We start from the raw sequence: 18,540 nt of genomic DNA on the forward strand, positions 1-18,540 counted from the left end.
CAGCCTTCTTGTTTGCCTGAAGTAGACACTAACCACAGAGGGCACACACACACACACTGTGGTACTTACATAACAATGCTAAGTTTGCTTCGGTACAGTAAAAAATAAAAAAAACACACACAGAACCTCGGGAATAGATGAGCTGAACTGATCAGTTTTCTCCTTAGTCTATGTGCTGAGGTTAGAGACTTTCAATTTCTTCCCAGTAAAATGATTTTCTGATAGTGGCTACTACTATAACCTTGTCTCAAATGCAACACTGCTACAGAAGTAGTAAGCGTATTTTAAGAGACAGACCAAGTGTCTCAGGACATCAGATGGTAAAAAGCTTTTCTCAAGTGAGTAACGCTGATGCGCATAGTATCCATTTCATTCCAACCTAACCAGGAAAGTACTAGTCTAATTAAAAATCAAAATCTGATCCAGAAAGCAATGAATATTTTTTATTTTTATAAAAGGATGACGACCTTCCTGTCTGCACAAAAAATCTGATGGGCAAGGGCACAAGTTTTGCTTTATTGCTTTAGAGAATTTGCTGTTGAAACAACACCTACATATAAAGTACCATGCAAACCAGTGTTGTAATGGTCATTATGGTCAAACGAAGCAACTACAGCTGAAAAAAACCCTCTGTCATTTAATATGGCTATTAGCTACTTCATCTTTTTATGGACTTAAAAGCATATTGCGGAAGTTCTGAGGACAGCCCTAGCAAAACCGTACCTGTCAAAATGATCTATGATACCACGCAATCTATGATGTTCCTGGCCCAAGGAACTACTAGGAGAGATTAAATTTCTCTCCACTTTAGCCTAATGCAGTAATCACTAGTCAACTAGTAGAAATGTTCTCGTTTGACAGTATGATGAAAAAGTTCAGATAGACAACTAACAATTATTACTAGGCAACAGTCTGAAACCAAGTAGTTGTTAATTTTTGTTGTCAAATTTAAAAAGAAAAAAAAACCAAAACACACTTTATTTCCAGAAATGGAGATCAAAAGCTTTCAAGTTGTATAGCAAGAGTGACAATGCAACAGCAGTATTGCGCTACACTTGATATGCCCTTTGCACACACCAGATGAAAACTGCATTTCTAGACGCCACTAATTACTAGAACTGAAGCTTGAACTTCCTATTATTCAAGTGACAGGACAGCACTTGAAGCTATCTGCTTGGAGAAAGCTATAGATGATGTATGCCAAGATCACCCTTCAAGACAGGAGGAGGGTTCCTCCCTCTCCAGCCATAGCTCCCACCTTCACCTCAACAGTAGTCCTCTAAACTCCAATAAGTAGCTCAACAGTAAGTACAAGAAATACGTTAACTACGTCGACCCACTTTCATCAGCCTGTCAGGGACACTAAACTATAGGCAGCTATTGAGCTGCACACTTTACACTAAAATGAAATTCAGTTAGTGGGATTGATTCTTACAGACCCTGGAGAAGACCGAAAAAATTGCCCTGCTCATTTATAGAGACATAAGCCAAAGAAGTTGCTTCACTGCTCCTAACAAACACCGCTAGTGACAGCATTGCTGATATCATTAGGAACAGAAGGTACACAACAGGGTAGTTCAAGTTAACCAGTGAGGTTAGAGTATCATTTCTTTTGATCTTATTTTGATGCTGGGGTCATGTTTCTACCACACTGCACCAGTCTAAGAAACATTTAAGGCAGGATGATTCTTAGCTCTGAGCAGCGTCCTTGCTAGTCTGCTTTAGAAAGGAAAGCAGATAATTACAAACAGACTCCAAGACAAGTAGTTTAGAGCCTTCACAGAGAGCATTCACACATAAAAGAACAACTGCTGAACAGCTGGCAGCCACCTAATGAGTTGTTCTTACTGCAAGACTACTGGTCCAGAACAATGAAGGAAGCCATCTAAAAATTAAGTTTTCATAGGCCACATTTATTAATTTTTGGCCATACAGTTAAGTTAGGCATTTCTTACTCTATGTACCTCTACTTGACACTTGCAAGATTGAATAAAAAAGCCTAGAAGAGCAAAGCCCAGGGTAAAGAGAATGCCTCGGGACCCTCTTATCTGAAAGAGGGTCCAGGAAGTTCAAGGCTAAGCATCTAAAAGCAGAAATTTCTGCAGCATTAACAATCACATTAGGAATTCCACAGGAACATACCAATATAGCCTTACATGATAACAGATGTGAAGAAGTTGCATTACACACACGCAATAAACTTCAGGGTTCAACAGAAATATTAGCCGCCCCAAATTTATACCCCTTTTTCTAAAAGATAACCATATACAGGTGAGTAATTCTTACGATATCAGTCATCTGCAGAAAGTTACACATCTCAAATGCTTGAAGAATCAAAACCTTAAAAAAATTCTTTTCTTCACTTACCTAACTATAAGCTACTAGTCCAAACTTGGGAAAAAATTCACTGCTAAGCGACAAGTCAGCATGACTCAGTGATACAATAAAAGCTTTGCTTTTAATTCAGCTTCTCACTTGACTTCCATAGAAAGGAGCGGCAAATCTTGTGTCTGCCTCAAGCATCAGATCAGTATCACAGCTGCAGTTTACCTTTGATTTTCAAGGGGGAAGGGGAAGACACTATTGTGCCATAAGCAGGGAAAAACAAGCATCAGCAGAAGTTCAGTTTAACCAGAGGACGGCCACAGCAACAGCACTGCAAGCAACTATAGGAAAAAAAAAAGGCTGAAGTGCCTTGGCTTCTGAGTGGTTTGTTAGGGATGAACAGAGTAGTCTATGTACTCACTAGCCCTGGGACATTAGTCAACAGCAATATAATATTAAGATTCACCCTTTTGAAAGAAAAAATACCAAATTTCACTTACCATGAGAGTCGGATCCCAATTTCTTAGAAGCCATTTAGAACCTGAAAAACATTTTAAAACAGCTTTAACAACTTTTTGTGTAAAGCACTGCATAACTCTGCGGTGCTACAGTCTTATCTCTAGATTACAGGACAAGCTGCAGACATTTGCTCTACTTATCCTGTTCCTAAGTTAGATAAGCAAACTTGGAGCTCCAAGAAACTACTGAGAAGATAAATAACTCTGTTCAGGGTCAGATAATTTAAATGACCAAAGGAAAAAAAAAAAAAAAAATCAAGAACCACTCAGGTTGGTCAGGAAAGCACAGAGGGAGTTCTAAATCTCTGAGCTTAACTGCGTCCATTCCTTCCAAGCCCCGATTAAGCACCTTCTGCCTTCCCTGGAATTAAGAAAAGCCCTTCCTACTGGAAATACCACACTGATCCTGTTCAGTTTCATCTGTGTTGATCTAAAAGTGACATCATGATATTGGGTATGCAGTCAGTTAGCCAGCACTGCACTTGTCTAGATACGCTAGACAATACACAAGTTCATACCTTTTAGGAAGATCTTAACCAAAGAGCAGAAGTTTCTTGGTACATGCAAGTGAAAACAATGCTAACAAGAGTTAACATCCATCGCCCATGAAATTTTACCAACGACCGCTTCAATCTGAGAACTCAAAGTACATACTACACGGCTAAGATGTTAAATATGTGAATGAGTGCCTACATAGCTTTTAAACACAGAGCAGGCCTGTCCTGAGAAGACAGCTGTTTTAAAAATAAAATTAGCTATAGTGTTTTAGCCGACTGATCAGCTAATACACTGCTCCAGGATTCTTCTGGCGCATTCAGTAACATAATTGCTTCTTTTGCTAGACCAGAAGTGCATTGCAAGATCTCCTTCTCAAGACACCACAGCATAATGCTTTAAAGAACTGAATTTGTAAGTCCTACTTTGACATTACACATGACCAAGAATCAGAGTTGCCCTTTGTTTCAGAAGTCCTCCAGCTGGTGGACTGAAAGGCCCAGCAGGCGTTCTTCAAAAACATGAAATTATCTGGTACACCAACATCAGCAGCACACAGGGCTCAAATCTAATTTGGAGCAGATCTAACACACATCCATCATTCCCCAAACAAGATCTTAATCTTCGTCCTCAATGTTTCAACTGAAGAGTCAACTGCAAATGTCATTTTAAAGGAGGTGTGTCAAAAGGTGACGATTATACAGACAGTTTTCTAGCTCTGATTCTTCATGTCAGCAGCTGCCATGTTTGGGGACAGGAAGAGCCAGTTTCAACTACTTTTGGCAAGCACTTTTAGTTGGGCATATGTCCCTTTCAACATTACGTTAGAATCAACAGGTGAGTCAATCCTAATGGCTCATGGGAATTCAACACACTGCGAATGCCAAAGCTATAAAAGGAAGATTACCATGGTGCAACTAAACTTCCTGAAACACCACAAGCTGACACTAGGCTATTGGGAATGAGTCACGCCAAGCAACTCCACCATTCCTTATACATAAAAGCCTCATGCCATTTTGCTCCATGTTCATCATTTTCTTCTCAGCACGTCTGATGATCTCTCTCAACGTTGGTATTATTTCCAGAAACACACCACTAAGCCAAAGAACTGGTTTTGACACTAGCAGCTCCTCAAAAGGGAACAACTCCTTGCAGCTTCAAAGACGCAGAAAAACGAGGTCAAACACAACACTGGTGAGCGTGCCTCTCAAAGGGCACTCATGCAGACTGTCAAGGGCAAAGCCACCAGATCACCTAGTACGGTTGCATGTGAACTACCAAAGTGAATGGGCTTTACTGGTTCCAACAGCACACAGAAGGAAACTAGACTGCAGACTACTGCTGTACCTTTCAGACCTGGATTACAGCATTAAATGAGCTGTTGCTTTGCTAGTTCTTCAGTGTGAGAGTAGCAATATTAGATATCAACTTGATTTGTAGTTACTAAAAAAGCCAGGCCACATGTGACATGTGAAGACTGTATGATTCCACAAGCCCTCCATACATCACTGGAGACTGGGACAGCACTTGCAAGCATGTACTATGGCTGCCTGCCTTCCACTACTATTACAAAAGAAACAAACTAGGGGCTAGGACTGTAGGCACGTTCCCGAACTCCTCCGAATTCTTCTTTCTTCTAGTTACCACTGCAGAGTGAAAATTGCTCTTTTTAAAGGAATTTTTAAAATTCTGACAAAGGGAAGGCAAGTAACTTCCTCACCTTGGCAACCAAACTGACCGTGAAATTCTTAGTGCAGCAATGGTTACCTACAGCCGATACACACTTTACACTATCTGCCTCATTTACCAAAAGCAACTTACTCCAGACTTTAGTAACAAAGGACAACGCAAATTCAAAGACATCATTTTCAGAATGAAAATTTAATATCCCTTCTCCAGCAGGATGTAGCAAGGACAAACTATATTTACTGTCTCACACACTGATTGAGCTAAAGGAACGCTATGTTACCAAGGCAATATCAATTTTCTCCACGGACATTAAAAGCAGTATGTACATATCCTACAGAAACAGACGTGCAACTCCAGCATTCAGAGGGTTTTGCAGTAGTATACAAGTCTGGGACTGCATAAAGCCTTGGATGCGTCCTCATTGTCAAAATACAGTATCCTACATGAGCAAGAAGTATCTTGCTTTTGCTGGCAATTCTGTATTAAAATCTTAGTGGAGACCAGACGCTTGCATTAACTGCAAGGTACAGCAGGAACTATATCATTCCTCTGCCACATGCATCTTATTTTAACTACAGACCTAGCTAACACATTAATAGCAAGGTATTGTGAAAATACACTATTTCCAGAAAGAGAGTTACACTTTAAATTCCCCCAGGGGTCAAAACTGGGTCCAGTCTTGTTAACTTACTCATCAATGACCTTGAGGAAGGGACAGAGTGCACCCTCAGCAAGTTTGCTGATGATACTAAACTGGGGGGAGCGGCTGACACACCAGGTGGCTGTGCTGCCATTGGGAGGGACCTGGACAGGCTGGAGAACTGGGCGGAGAGGAACCTCATGAAGTTCAACCAAGGCAAGCGCAGGGTCCTGCACCTGGGGAGGAAGGACCCATGCACCAGGACAGGCTGGGGGCTGACCTCCTGGAAAGCAGCTCTGCAGAGAAGGACCTGGGAGTCCTGGTTGACAACAAGGTCAACGGGAGCTAGCAATGTGCCCTTGTGGCCAAGAAGGCCAACGGGATCCTGGGGTGCATTAGGAAGGGTGTTGCCAGCAGGTCGAGGGAGGTGATCCTGCCCCTCTCCTCAGCCCTGGGGAGGCCTCACCTGGAATCCTGTGTCCAGTTCTGGGCTCCCCAGTACAAGAGAGAGATGGAGCTCCAAGAGTAAGTCCAGCAAAGGGCTGCTAAGACGATATGAGAGATGCTCCACCCTCTTCATGTGGAAAGGCTGAGAGCTGGGCCTGTTCAGCTTGGAAAAGAGAAAGCTCGGGGGGATCTGATCAATGTGTACAGCTATCTGAAGGGAGGGTGTCAAGAGGGTGGGGCCAGCCTCTTCTCCGTGGTGCCCAGCAACAGGACGAGAGGCAACGGGCACAAACTGAAACACAGGAAGTCCAGTCTGAACCTGAGGGAAAACTTCTTTCCTGTGAAGGTGACTGAGCATTGCAACAGGTTGCCCAGAGACATTGGGGCATCTCCTTCCTTGGAGATATTCAAAACCCGTCTGGACACGATCCTGGGCAGCATGCTCTAGAGGACCCTGCTCGAGCTGGGGGTGGGGGGGTGGGGGGTTAGACTAGATGGTCTCCAGAGGTCCCTTCCAACCTCAACCATTCTCTATTTTGTGAAACGGCATTTGAGTTTGAAGCCCAATAGCTCTTCCTGATGTACTGTGAGTGCACACTTAAGGAACCATTACTCCACAAGGCATTGTCAATACACAGAAGTGTGGCGCTGCACACTAAATACTGGAACAGGCTGCCGTCTGCATTTCATCATGTCCTTTCCAAAGAGAGTTTAGTTTAAAAAAAAAAAAAAAAGTGTCTTCTGACTAATCAGATTTGATAGGCTATGCAGGGACCATTGTTAACAAGCGTCTTGCTGCTGACCTACCTGCTGCTCGGAAAAAAGAAAATCTGCAGCCAGTCAAGAGACTTAAGACTACTGATATGGCTACTATATTTCTGGGCCTGAGCCTATTTGCTCAGTCAGACCTGCTATAATGCACAATATGGGTGTACCTCTGTTATTGCTCTTTTGGAAACAAAGGACTTGCTCCCAAAGCCTTGCTCAAAATCAGCTAATGAATTAGCTAATGAAACAAACAAGTGCCTTATTGCTGTTGCCTGTGATCTCCAGACTTGAGAATAGGATGCTGAAGGGAAAGAGTCCGTGGTAATGGTAGCTCAGAGCGGGTAAGAGGTTTGGTCTGCTGCCTTATTGAACACTTGAAATCGATAAAGAACTTGCATCAAAAAAGTTTATACGCAGTAGAGTCTTTCCTGGACCGAGGAAAGGCAGTTATTTCCACAAGCCTTTTTTTTTTTCTCCTTTTTTTAAAATGGCCACCTAAAAGCTCCCTCCTGCAAGTTTAGACTTACTTAGCCCCATTCCCTCTTTTTGGTTCTGGCTACTCCTCTGAAGAGAGGATCAGCACTGTAAGTATCCAAAAGTTAGAAGCAATTTTAAACATCAACAGCCTCTGAAGCAGCCTGATGTGGACACACTGGCAGGAAAGGAAGAGCCCACCTTTCCCTTCACCACACTGGGCAACAGGGCAGCATCCTTAAAGCTATGCAGCCAGACAACTGGCTATAGAAAAGCTCCAGGATGACAGCAGAAGACCTCAGGGACTGATGAAGAAAGAGACAGGGGAAATCAATACAAAAAACACAGAAGAAGAGAAGCCACAAGACAGAACTAATGAGAGAAACAAGTAGCACAAAGGGAGATGAATGACAAGCTGGAAAACGTTGAAGGGACAGCACACAGGTGCCTTGGGGTACAAGGAGGAGAAAGCGTGCAGCTAACTCTAAAGCATTTGGAGGTGATGGCACCAAGAGACTCCGCAGGAGTCAAGTAAGATACAGAGGGCTGGTTCTGAGTTAAAGCCAATAAGTGCAACAGACCCAAGCTCAGTCTGCTTGGCCAGGTGCATCTGAACTCTCATTCACCACTCTGTAGTACTGGTGTTACTCAGGTCACTCCAACCCACCTTCTACCAAAGGTGGGATCTGACCGTAGCACCATTTTGCTACATTGGCATGACACAGAACAACTACCTTACAGAAAAGCAGCACCCAAGCGTGCAAAAAATGACTCTTCAAATCACACGCATGCAGTTGGAGGATAAGGGACTCCAAACAACGAGCGTGCGGCCAGGAACTCAACCACAGGATCTTAAAACCCCCTCGACTTCTTGCACAGGTATTGTGTCATAGCAATAGGGGCTCTAATACAGAAGAGAATGAAGATGACCAAGAGAGTCTACCTGGCACCAATTAAACCTGAATGACTACTCAGCTGTGCTGCCAGACAGTGCAGAGAGCAGACTGAAGCGTGACTTGCTGCAGCCAAGCAATGCCAAAGGGACAGCCTCATCAACAGATGAGAAAGCAACTGAACCACTATCAAGAGCTACTCACAGGAGCTGGTAATTCCCCCCCCCCGCTTCTATTTGCGTGACCCATCTACTGCAGCTTTTGCTGAAGTTCGTCTACATTCCTTTTCCTCTGAAAGATCTCAGACTGATCCAGATGGAGCCCTCCAACTATTAACACTAGCTAGAACAGGTTTCTCAGTGCTAACTCAAGTCAGTTTAACTACTGTCAAGAATTGGTCTCTTTTACTGCTATATCCCTTTTTTGGGGAGAAATGTGTCTGGATTCCAGATTATATGCATTCTCTGAAGTAACTCTCATCTAAGATTCAGCCAAATAAAAAAAGTGTACTTCTATAGGTAAGAGGACCCAAAATACAAAGAGTTATCAGCCACTATCACCTCAGGACATCTTTGATCTTCACACCCAAAGACCTGATCTTGCAACTTACATCTCTTCTAAGCTACTGCACACTGTGGAGGCTAAGTATACTGGATCCACTCACTCCGAAAACTGCAAAAAGATTTAGATTATTATGTTGCTTGTACCAGATTCATGGACTACTAGTGATTTGTCACTGAGAAACGGTGAAAAGTATTTTGCTTCAAGTGACTGGTTTATCTGCCACAGGTATTCCAGACTTAGAAAGCATTTTAAAAGCTTTACTACAACTACTTGTTTCCATGCAAGTCAAAGGCTGTGACCAACATCAGGATTCTGCATATAGCCTTATACAAACACAGCTGCAGACTACCTGCTGTTAAGACAGCACAAGTTAAAATTCTCATATCAAAGCTTCCCAACACAAGTATTCAATCCAAGCATTGTTACACAGTTGAGACCTCTCCAATAAACTGACAGTAGAATTCTGATCAGAATTTTAAATGAGATGGATTAAGTTTTCAGCTACTGCAATCTCCAAAGAGATGACATCGCTCAACAATCCACAGCAACTACTTTTGTTTTGCATATTTAACAGTTCTCCAAACAATGAGCACGTTCAGCCAGCTAGCTGCCTGGAGGTGTTCCCCCTTCATGAAGTACGATAACACTGAGCCACTGATAACCGCTGTTTTGATAAAGTCATTGTAAAAGTAGATTTGACATGTTGCAGCTATATCCCTTTCAGCAAAAAAAGGCATCACTTTTACCACTCTTAATAGAAAAAAACTGTCTAAAGTACATCTGCAGTAATCCCTTCAAGCGAGAAGGCAATCTGCAGGTGCATTACAGCGGTGATTCCATTTGAAGACCAAGGAGCACTAATCAGACCATACTTGAACTGAACACACGTATGAAGTTCTCATTTCACTTTCAAGAACCACTAGTCAAATCTAATGAGATGTCTTCATCTCGTGTGATGTAAGTACAAGCGATCATCCTACATTTAACCAAATTCAGAGCAGGGGTTACAGCAGTGACAAAGGCGGACGGGAGGAAGGGGAGAGTTAGGGATGAAATATCCCTACTGCATACAATCCACGTTTCAAAGCTTAAATCTCTCCTCTGAAAGTCTCTTTGGATTCTTTAAACACAGTCTGCAAGCATCAAATTAATTTAGTTTGTTATTTTCTGTGAAATGACTTAGGGGTAGAGGTACTGAAACCAACAAAATGGTGCTTTAAAAAGCATTTCTAAAACATATGAGTGAGAAGGACAGGGAGAAGAATCCCTGAAGAGTAAGTCTACGTGCATATCCCATTACTGGATTATGAGACAACACATTCTTTAACGATGCCAACAACATCCATTAACGAGTTCTTCATGCAGACGTTGAATAGCATCTTCCTAGCAGTGACAAGCATTAAGAGAAATTGATTTTTCAAATTGTACAGTTGCTCAATGTGACATAGTGCCCAATTACACCTTCTGCTTCAGTATATATCAATCAATGGGGAATTAAATTGTAAGACAGCTCTTCTACATCCTGTCTGAAAAGCACTGCGCCTGTCTTGCTCTATTGTTCCATATGGATTCGTTGCAACGACTATTAGGCAAGTGTAGCTATGTAGCTCTTTGCACATAATGTCCCACTTTGTTCATTAAAGACACCGCACTTGTTAAAAGCGCATATTATTTGAGCTGGTTAAGGATTTAAGACTCTTAACTGATAACAGATAGCCCCCTTCCTCCTCTAAGGTCCTGACTCTGCATTTGGGCCATAAGGTAGTCTGCCATAAATTTCACCAGAAATAAGAGAAAGTCGGTGTCTAAGGAAATGCAGTAAATTAATACACCAGGTTTTTCAATCACTGAACCGCATATCAGCTATATAAGCTTCAGCTTCACCTGAAACTGGTAAACTGCACAAGCATCTAGAACTAAGTTTCACATGCAGCAGCATAAAAAAAAAGGAAGTTACTCATCTACAACACACACTGGTCAAGGCTGATCAGTGCAAGCTTTTATTTTGGCCAGGGACTATCTTGGCAAGCCAAAGTATGGAAGATGCACCTATTCACATTTAACTGTGCCAACGAATAGGTAACCTGTGCCTAAAAATGGAGGCTTTCCCGAAGAGAGTGCTGCGATAAGAGGAGGCTATCTCCAACTAACCAGAACATCCTGCCTCTTTAATCCAGGAATAACATAGTTGTGCAGTTTCAAGCTTTCTTCTTATGCTCCCTGAGCAAGGGAAACATACAAGTAGTTCATATCAAGTTACACAGAAATAAGTTCAATTCTGCAGACAACACCAGTATCTCCTATCACTACTGAAACCAGAACTCTATCCAATTCTCTTCTACGGCAAAAAGCAGTATGTATTCTCTTGCTAAATGTTAATTCAGTGGGACTGAACGTATTTAAGCACACTGCAGCAATTCAATGACTCGCCACTTTCAAAAGACGACCATTTCCAAGAAAGCTATACAACTGTTAGGTTTTCCGTGCAAAAGCTCAGGTAAGAAATGGTGCTATATAGTCATAGTTATGTTCTTGGTTAGCAGCTTTGTGAAGTACGAATGCTTATGAAAATATACACTTTTTTTTTTTTTTAAACAAAGCAGGCAAAAATATCCAGAAAGAAATCAAGATGGACAGAAGTTTTAAAGCAGGAAACTAAAATCTGTTTGCAGGCCAAGTATCAGCTGCTATTTCATATATTCGAACTCAGCCAAAAAAGCATATTGTGCTCTACAAGAACAACAGAGCCAGTGTTAAACTACTGTAAATTCACCAATTCTCCTGCTTATACTGGGGTCACATGCACAACCCACTCACCACACATTTAGTATTTTCCCAGTAAAACTCAATATGGTACTGACAGAAGACATAGCCTCTTAACCACTGCACCTAACAGGCCTTCCCTGCCCTGCAGGGCACAGGCTAAAACCTGAAACTAAGTGTGGGACCTACTGTTTCAAACCCTGCTTGCACCCTAATTAAGTTAAACCCAGTTGTACCCTAAGCAAGTTAAATCCAGTTTAAGTATACCTAAGGCCACTAGCAGCCTTCTCCTACTTCCTAGAGGATCTCTCTCCCCCATAACGTGGGGAAAACTGCTGAACTTTTCCAGTATTGTGACACCCCAGTTCTCTAACCTCATTTCTCCCAAATAGGAGAGCCAAATTCTGAGGATGCAAGTTCTCTGCAAATTCGCTTAGTTTAGAAGCATTTGAGCAGTCACAGGCAGTACTACAATAAAGAACAGAGCTCCGTATTTAAAGATGCCACCAATCTCTCAGTGTTGTCTGTTCTCTAAGAAACTCCCCATTTGCCACTAGAACAAATTATTATTATTATTATTTTAATAGAATATGCACTTTAAGACACAAGAGAGCAAAGGTTTTGAAAGCTTCCTACTACTGGAACCTCTAAGAGCTGATCATAGGCTACACTGAAAAGTGTTCTTACCAAACACTTTTCTGGAAAGTGAGTATATATAAAAACTCATGCCACTTCAAACAAACTTTCCTGATGTTCAAAACATCACTCACTATTGCTGTCACAACACAGGCAAACCAAGCTTAGGAGAGCAATGTGAACCCTGTCTTAGGTGATGTGACACGTTCTTCAGACGCTTAACTTTTGTGGGGGGGAGCGGGGGGAGGTTTAAGCACTTCTCCCAACAATCAAGACGCCACTGGCAGTCTCAGCTTTCAGTGCCAGCTCATTTTATCTTAAATTCATGTCACTCCTACTTGGCCAATATATGTATCTGTTATTATCCAACCGTTGTTGCCAGGCTGAGATCGGAAAACAAGCATATACAGAAATACACAGCTGAAGAGATCCCAAGGTTTGCTACACTGAAGAACAAAGTTTACAGACAAGGAAAAACTGACCACTACTTAGGGCACTGACATTCACTTCAGCTATTTTTGCAAGTTCGCTGAGCAGAGGTCTCAGCAATGCCACATTCCTTCCCAGACTAACACAACAGAACAAGGCAACCAAACTGAAATCTAAAGGAGTGAATCAAGCTAATAAAATATTATCCCATCCCAGTAAGGTCTAAGTAAGAACTAATCTCATTTAATCTCCAGATACAGTACCAGTTAAGCCTGCTTTCATCCTTCTTCCCTCCCCCCCCCCCCCGATAGGGCTAAACCACCACGTTAAAAACATGATCTAGAAGGGAAATAATATGAATTGTTAACACTGAGTTAAATTCTGCTACCAGAAATCATGCTTCAAATAAAGCAAACAAGTTCCACTCTTTTTAATTAAGTGTAGAACGAGTACATAACGGAGCACAGAGAACACAAAACAGTCAAAGTGAATGCTTATACCTGAAGTGTTAGACCTTGCTTCTTCAAAAGGTCTGCTAAGCAGAAGACTAAAGCTGGTAGCAAAGATCATGCCCTACTCTTTAAAACACACAGGAACAGAAGTGTCATCACCTGGTATCAAAAAAAAAAAAAGACAAAAACAGCAGGAGCCATCAGAATAGGCTCAGCAAAGCAGCCAGTACCAACACTAAGTACACTTCTCCATTTAACCCATTTGGATCACAAGATCACAAATTAAGGTGTCCTTAGTGAGCCTGTCTAGCACAGAAAAGCAAGAACCTAGCTTTGTGCAGAGAAGTCAAACTGAGTTTGCCCTCAACTATAACAGTTGATTTATTACAAAAACAGACTATGAAAAGGCAAAGCACAGATTACAAAGCTTTAAAGCAGCCTATGCCATCGGAAGGCGGCACACTCCAGCCCTGAAACAGGAACTTCTTCCTTGCAATCTCTTGATTTTAGGGGTCTCGAGCAGCACAGGCCGCTATTTAAGGCCAGTATTTGGGACTGCTGAAGTGGAAACATGGTTCAGCCAGTAGTCCAGCTGAGTTCAGAAAAGGAAGCGACAAGCACCAGGAAAAAAAAAGTCAGTATGTCGTCAGTATGTCAGTTAAACAAGGTTAACTGCATGTTTGCAACTGCCACAGCCAAGCTTACCAGTAGTTAACATACACAAACTACCCTTACCCTTTTCAGAAGGAAAGCAGAGCAGCTACTAAATCCCTTAGATGCATCTTTCAGTCACATTCCATTTGGTAAACTCACCCTTACAGACTGCTCCAGAAAGCCTTTCTGTATCACAGGCACAATTCCTCCCTGCTAGCCAGAGGTCACCAGCTACAGGCAGACAAGATATTCAGCAGATCCTTAAGCATCATAAAATGACCCCGATACCCACAAATTTTAATTCTAATTGTTTCCATGTTAAAAAAAAAGCTCATATTCCCTCACTAAGTGGAGAAAGAACAAGAACAGCTTTGAACAGGTCTTCTCTCTCTCAGCAATTCTATCTACCCTTCTAGCGCTGCAATCCTATGTTGGGAGCTAATGTTTGGAGCAGACAGGTTTGGGAACAAGCGTAGACTGGAAACCTGCACTTCACTACAAACACAGAATGATCCTTCTGTCAGGAAAACACAGAAGGAAACCCAGAAAGCCATGAAGCACTAGAAGTGACACACAATTATCAGCCACCCAAAGATAAGATCATATGAAGATTGAACTTTCAGGCTCAAGTGGAACAATAAATAGAAAAGAAACTGTAACCACTGAAATACACTTTCAGATGAAATCCAAAAGGCTACAGGATATTCATACTGCCAGGAACCTGACCTGCCCTTACATACACCCCCCTGCCCCCCAAAACACACAACAATAACACACACACACACACACACCCCTTTCTCCAGAGCAGGAAGCGGTCTTGCTGGAACTCCATTATACCATCAACACCACCTAGCTCTCAAACACTTCACAACAGCAATTTTCAAGGCACTTAACAAGGAATAAAAACTATCCCTGTTTTGCAGGTGTGGGGAATGAGGTACAAAGATGAAGCAGTTTGCTGGCTGAGCTGGATGACTGTGGGCAATAAAACCAGAACAGAACTTTTATTTCCCAAATCCCAAGTCCACAGTTACCTCAAGAATTTCACCGTATCGTCTCAAGTCTGGCCCTCCAACGTTGCTGATCTTCGATTTTCCCTTTTAAATCGCTCCTATTCAGCTTTTTATCTTACTCTAAAAAACCTAAAGATATTCTTCTGCAATTATAATGTGAAATTGGATTTATTCTAGCAAACTTTTTCTAAGCTACTATTTCAATTTAATTTAAACTTGCAATTTTGGCATATGCTATTTTCAGTCTCACCCACTGGTACAAGTTTTCCCTGCATATTAGCAATTTCTTCAACAGCATCAGTAATGAATGCAAGCACTGAAACACTTAAAGCAATGACTAACTAAACAAACAGCTCATTTTGCACGCAAGAGAAGCCTTCAGAAACACATCAGCCCCCTTTCCTCAGGGAACGTTAACAAGTTTGACTCAGCTTCAGCGACTTTTAACCTTACTTCCATTTCATAACTAGACTGGAGTAAGTTGTTGGATAAACAGCCCCATGACCATCTAGCAACTGTGCCTACAGCTTTTCCTCTCCAAGTGTCTCACAAACCAGCAGCAACACAGGACTGCTAACAGTATACAGACCCATCTCAGTAGACAATATTACAGTGGAGGAAGAACAAAAGAAAAAAGCAAACAAACAAAAAACCACTTCCTGCTGCTTTGTAAGAGGAAAACAGAAGGACTAGGGGTTTACTGTTTCCCAACTCAAATGTTATAGTTCCCTTCTCTGTTATCTGAGAATCAATCCACTTTGCCCCTTCTAACCAGCACATCCGATTCAATCAGCTTACTTGAGAAGAGAAATTCACTGCTGCATGTTAATGACAGAAGCATCAATTCCTGCAACAATGTTAAATTACAGGAGGAACACGCTTTGAAAAGGACATGTAGTGAGTAAGATGCACAACTTCTCTCAACTTGGTAGGAAAGAAGGAAGATTTTTATATTACTAATTAGAATCATCCTATTCAGAAGGCAGCCAACTCCTTGAACTTCACGTTGGCTTATTTCAAATGTCCATATCCTTGGAAGAGGGGAGAGGGGCTAGAGAGGAACTGTCTCATCAGTTCAATACCATAATATATTCAGCACATCCCAAAAGAAAGGCAAAGCTTAAACTGCATGCGTCTTGCATACACAATATGAAAACTCAGGTATGAAAAGGATGACACAGTGATGTCACACATACGCATTTGGTTGATATGGTGCCATAGAGGTGACCCCAACTTCAAAAGCAGCTTAGACCACCTACCTCTTCCTGCCATACTCAACCTCTTGACCATTGTCTGCCTTCATTTACTTTATATCTCAAAATATGCTGGTGAGTTTTTTTAAACTGTATTTATTAAGACTTTTCCAGCTGAAGATCTTCAGGTAGAAGAAACTGTGGTACATAACAGCATATATTCATGTCCATACTTGAATTTGCTAGCTTCCACTTTACACAAAAATAAACCAAACTGAGCAGTATTCATTAAAAGCAATAAGCTTTTTTACCATCTTTATCTGCACTTGCCTTTTAAAGAAATCACATCACTAAGATCAGACATTCAGTGGTCTAGAAACATTAATAGCATTTATGGACTTTTTATCAGCTATCAGAATTCTTGGTAAGTCAGCAGAAATCATTAAAGTCCCTTCTGCAAACAAGAAAGAAGTCTGTAACTGCAGATCCTAACAACTCTACTCTGCTAAGATATTAATCAGAATCTAGCAATTCTTCTTCCACTTTTCCATTTTTGAACCATTTTGGACCCAATCACTTGTGCTAGTTTTAGTATAGCATGAGACTTAACAGCTGTAAGAGTCCTGAAGTATTTCCCCAAACACACACAAAGATCTGGCACTTACTCCAACTAAAATGATCAGTTGAATACTTGTTGATTAAAACTTGATAAAGAACTTCCTTACCTAAACATTGTAAGAATTACTCCTCAGGATAGTGCCTAGATGATAACACTTCTGATGGTTATGCGCTGAAGTTATAAAAGCAACCACAGGTACAGAGCCCTGTCAACCAATGACCACTGGCAGAAATGCAGCTTGATTAATAACTAATCTAGGTTTATAAGGAGTTCACAAGTCTCAGTGGCACATAATACTATGGAAACCTGCCCCTAAAATCTCTGTGGGACAGTAGCCTCTGACTGCAAAATTATTTTTACTATCATAATTTCTCTATCCACTTGTTTGTGAAACTCCAGTTGATACTTGATTTAGGGGATACATTAACTTGCTCCCCCTCTCCCCAGTGAAGAATCTAAACATACTTACTGAAAAGCACAATTAAAAAAACCTGTATTTTTATACTGCTATGGACACAGCAAGCAAAGCGAGAGTCAATACCTTTCACTGTTTTTCTACTGAGAAGTCAAATAAATAGACTGGCAATAAACTGCCGGCAGTCACCTAATACTTAGCTGGAAAAAAAAATTTCTCAGACTACACGCAGCATTAAGCCTTTCAATCCTCCTCCTCACCCCCCAACAATTTTATTCCAGATGATTAATGGTTATTTTATTCATGTGAACTCCTTTCTTTACTACAAGTACCTCCCATACTTCTATTTCATGTTATTATACGTTACTGTGCAAAGACGCCACATGATAGCATTATTCATTAGGGTGGAACCCAGTGTAGCTTTGCTATATTAGAAAAGGAAATACATGTCCTATAACATGAATTTGCAGGGTGCTCATAAACTAAGAGCCTAATTTTTTTTTTTTTTTGCTTATAGTTGATGAAGCAAACCAAACTGAATACAAAAGCACATCTCCGTGTCTAGATTAAGCACAGCACTAACACTAACATAATGCAGTTAGTAACACACAGAATTTTAGATATCCAGCCTCCAAAGCTTGGGGGATAAATCTCTCCAGTCATTTCAGTCGTGGCTTCATCTGCTGCTAGCCTAGAGAGGTCAGACAGTGCAAGCACAAACATACATTAGGAAAGGGCTTAAACTATCTCTTTCACATGATCTAGTGGACAGCTATGACGAATGCTGATCTTTAACAACATAGAGTGGACTTTAAACAGCAGCTTGCAATTCTATTCTATTTCTGATTTTTAAAATAGCGACTCCTAATAGCTAAGGAACTTAAGCATATTCATATTCAAGTCATTTTCCAGCTGAAGAACTGACTACTACTTGGATAGAACTCACGCTTTTCCAGTTTTCCTCATTAAAATGTTATCCCTGCATCAGCTTTGCCGATCAAAAGGCACCTGACAAAGTTACAAGCTAAGAATTTCCATTTGAACTCTAAAAGTTAACATGGAGACTCTAACACAACTGATGCAATATGGTATTTTGAACCAATATTCTTTCCCCTCTAAAGAAGACTTAAAACATAAGCCAGAGCGGTAATATTGTGTTCCCCCTTTTATATAGTTCCATCTTTCAAACAAGTACGCTGTAAATTTAAAAGATTCTGAGGAAAGCTTGCAACCTCTTAAGAACAAAAAGCACAATTAAGTCGACATGTACAAGTAGTTCTTTCAAAATTCCCCAGCACAGAAAAGACACTATTTCTTAAATGTTTAGGAAAATGCCTTCCAAATGCAAGCTAGCATGCGAATAAATCTGATCATTTAAAAGAAGAAAAATGATGCTAAGTTTGTCTTAGAAGACCTCAATACAAGACTACGCTGACTGTAAGAGGTCATTAGACGCTTACTCAAACCAAGTCAGACAGTCAAAACAGTAAGCAATATACTAACATACCAGAGAGGATTACCTACCTAGGTAGCCAGCGCAGAAAAACCATGAG

General features: G+C 41.2%; 1 protein-coding gene across 2 annotated transcripts in view; it reads right to left on the reverse strand.

Annotated features, from left to right (window-relative positions):
- LOC104151999 (ubiquitin-associated protein 1) overlaps positions 1-18,540 on the reverse strand; it is a 38,492-nt gene that overhangs the window by 16,155 nt on the left and 3,797 nt on the right. For both annotated transcript variants that reach the window (XM_068925136.1, XM_068925135.1), the window contains exon 2: positions 2,826-2,866. In XM_068925136.1, the coding sequence (XP_068781237.1) occupies positions 2,826-2,859 (34 nt within the window). In that variant the 5' untranslated portion in view covers positions 2,860-2,866. The remainder of the gene's footprint in view (positions 1-2,825; positions 2,867-18,540) is intronic.

This window comes from Struthio camelus, chromosome W, assembly GCF_040807025.1.
Source record: "Struthio camelus isolate bStrCam1 chromosome W, bStrCam1.hap1, whole genome shotgun sequence".
NCBI classification, from domain to species: Eukaryota; Metazoa; Chordata; class Aves; order Struthioniformes; family Struthionidae; genus Struthio; species Struthio camelus.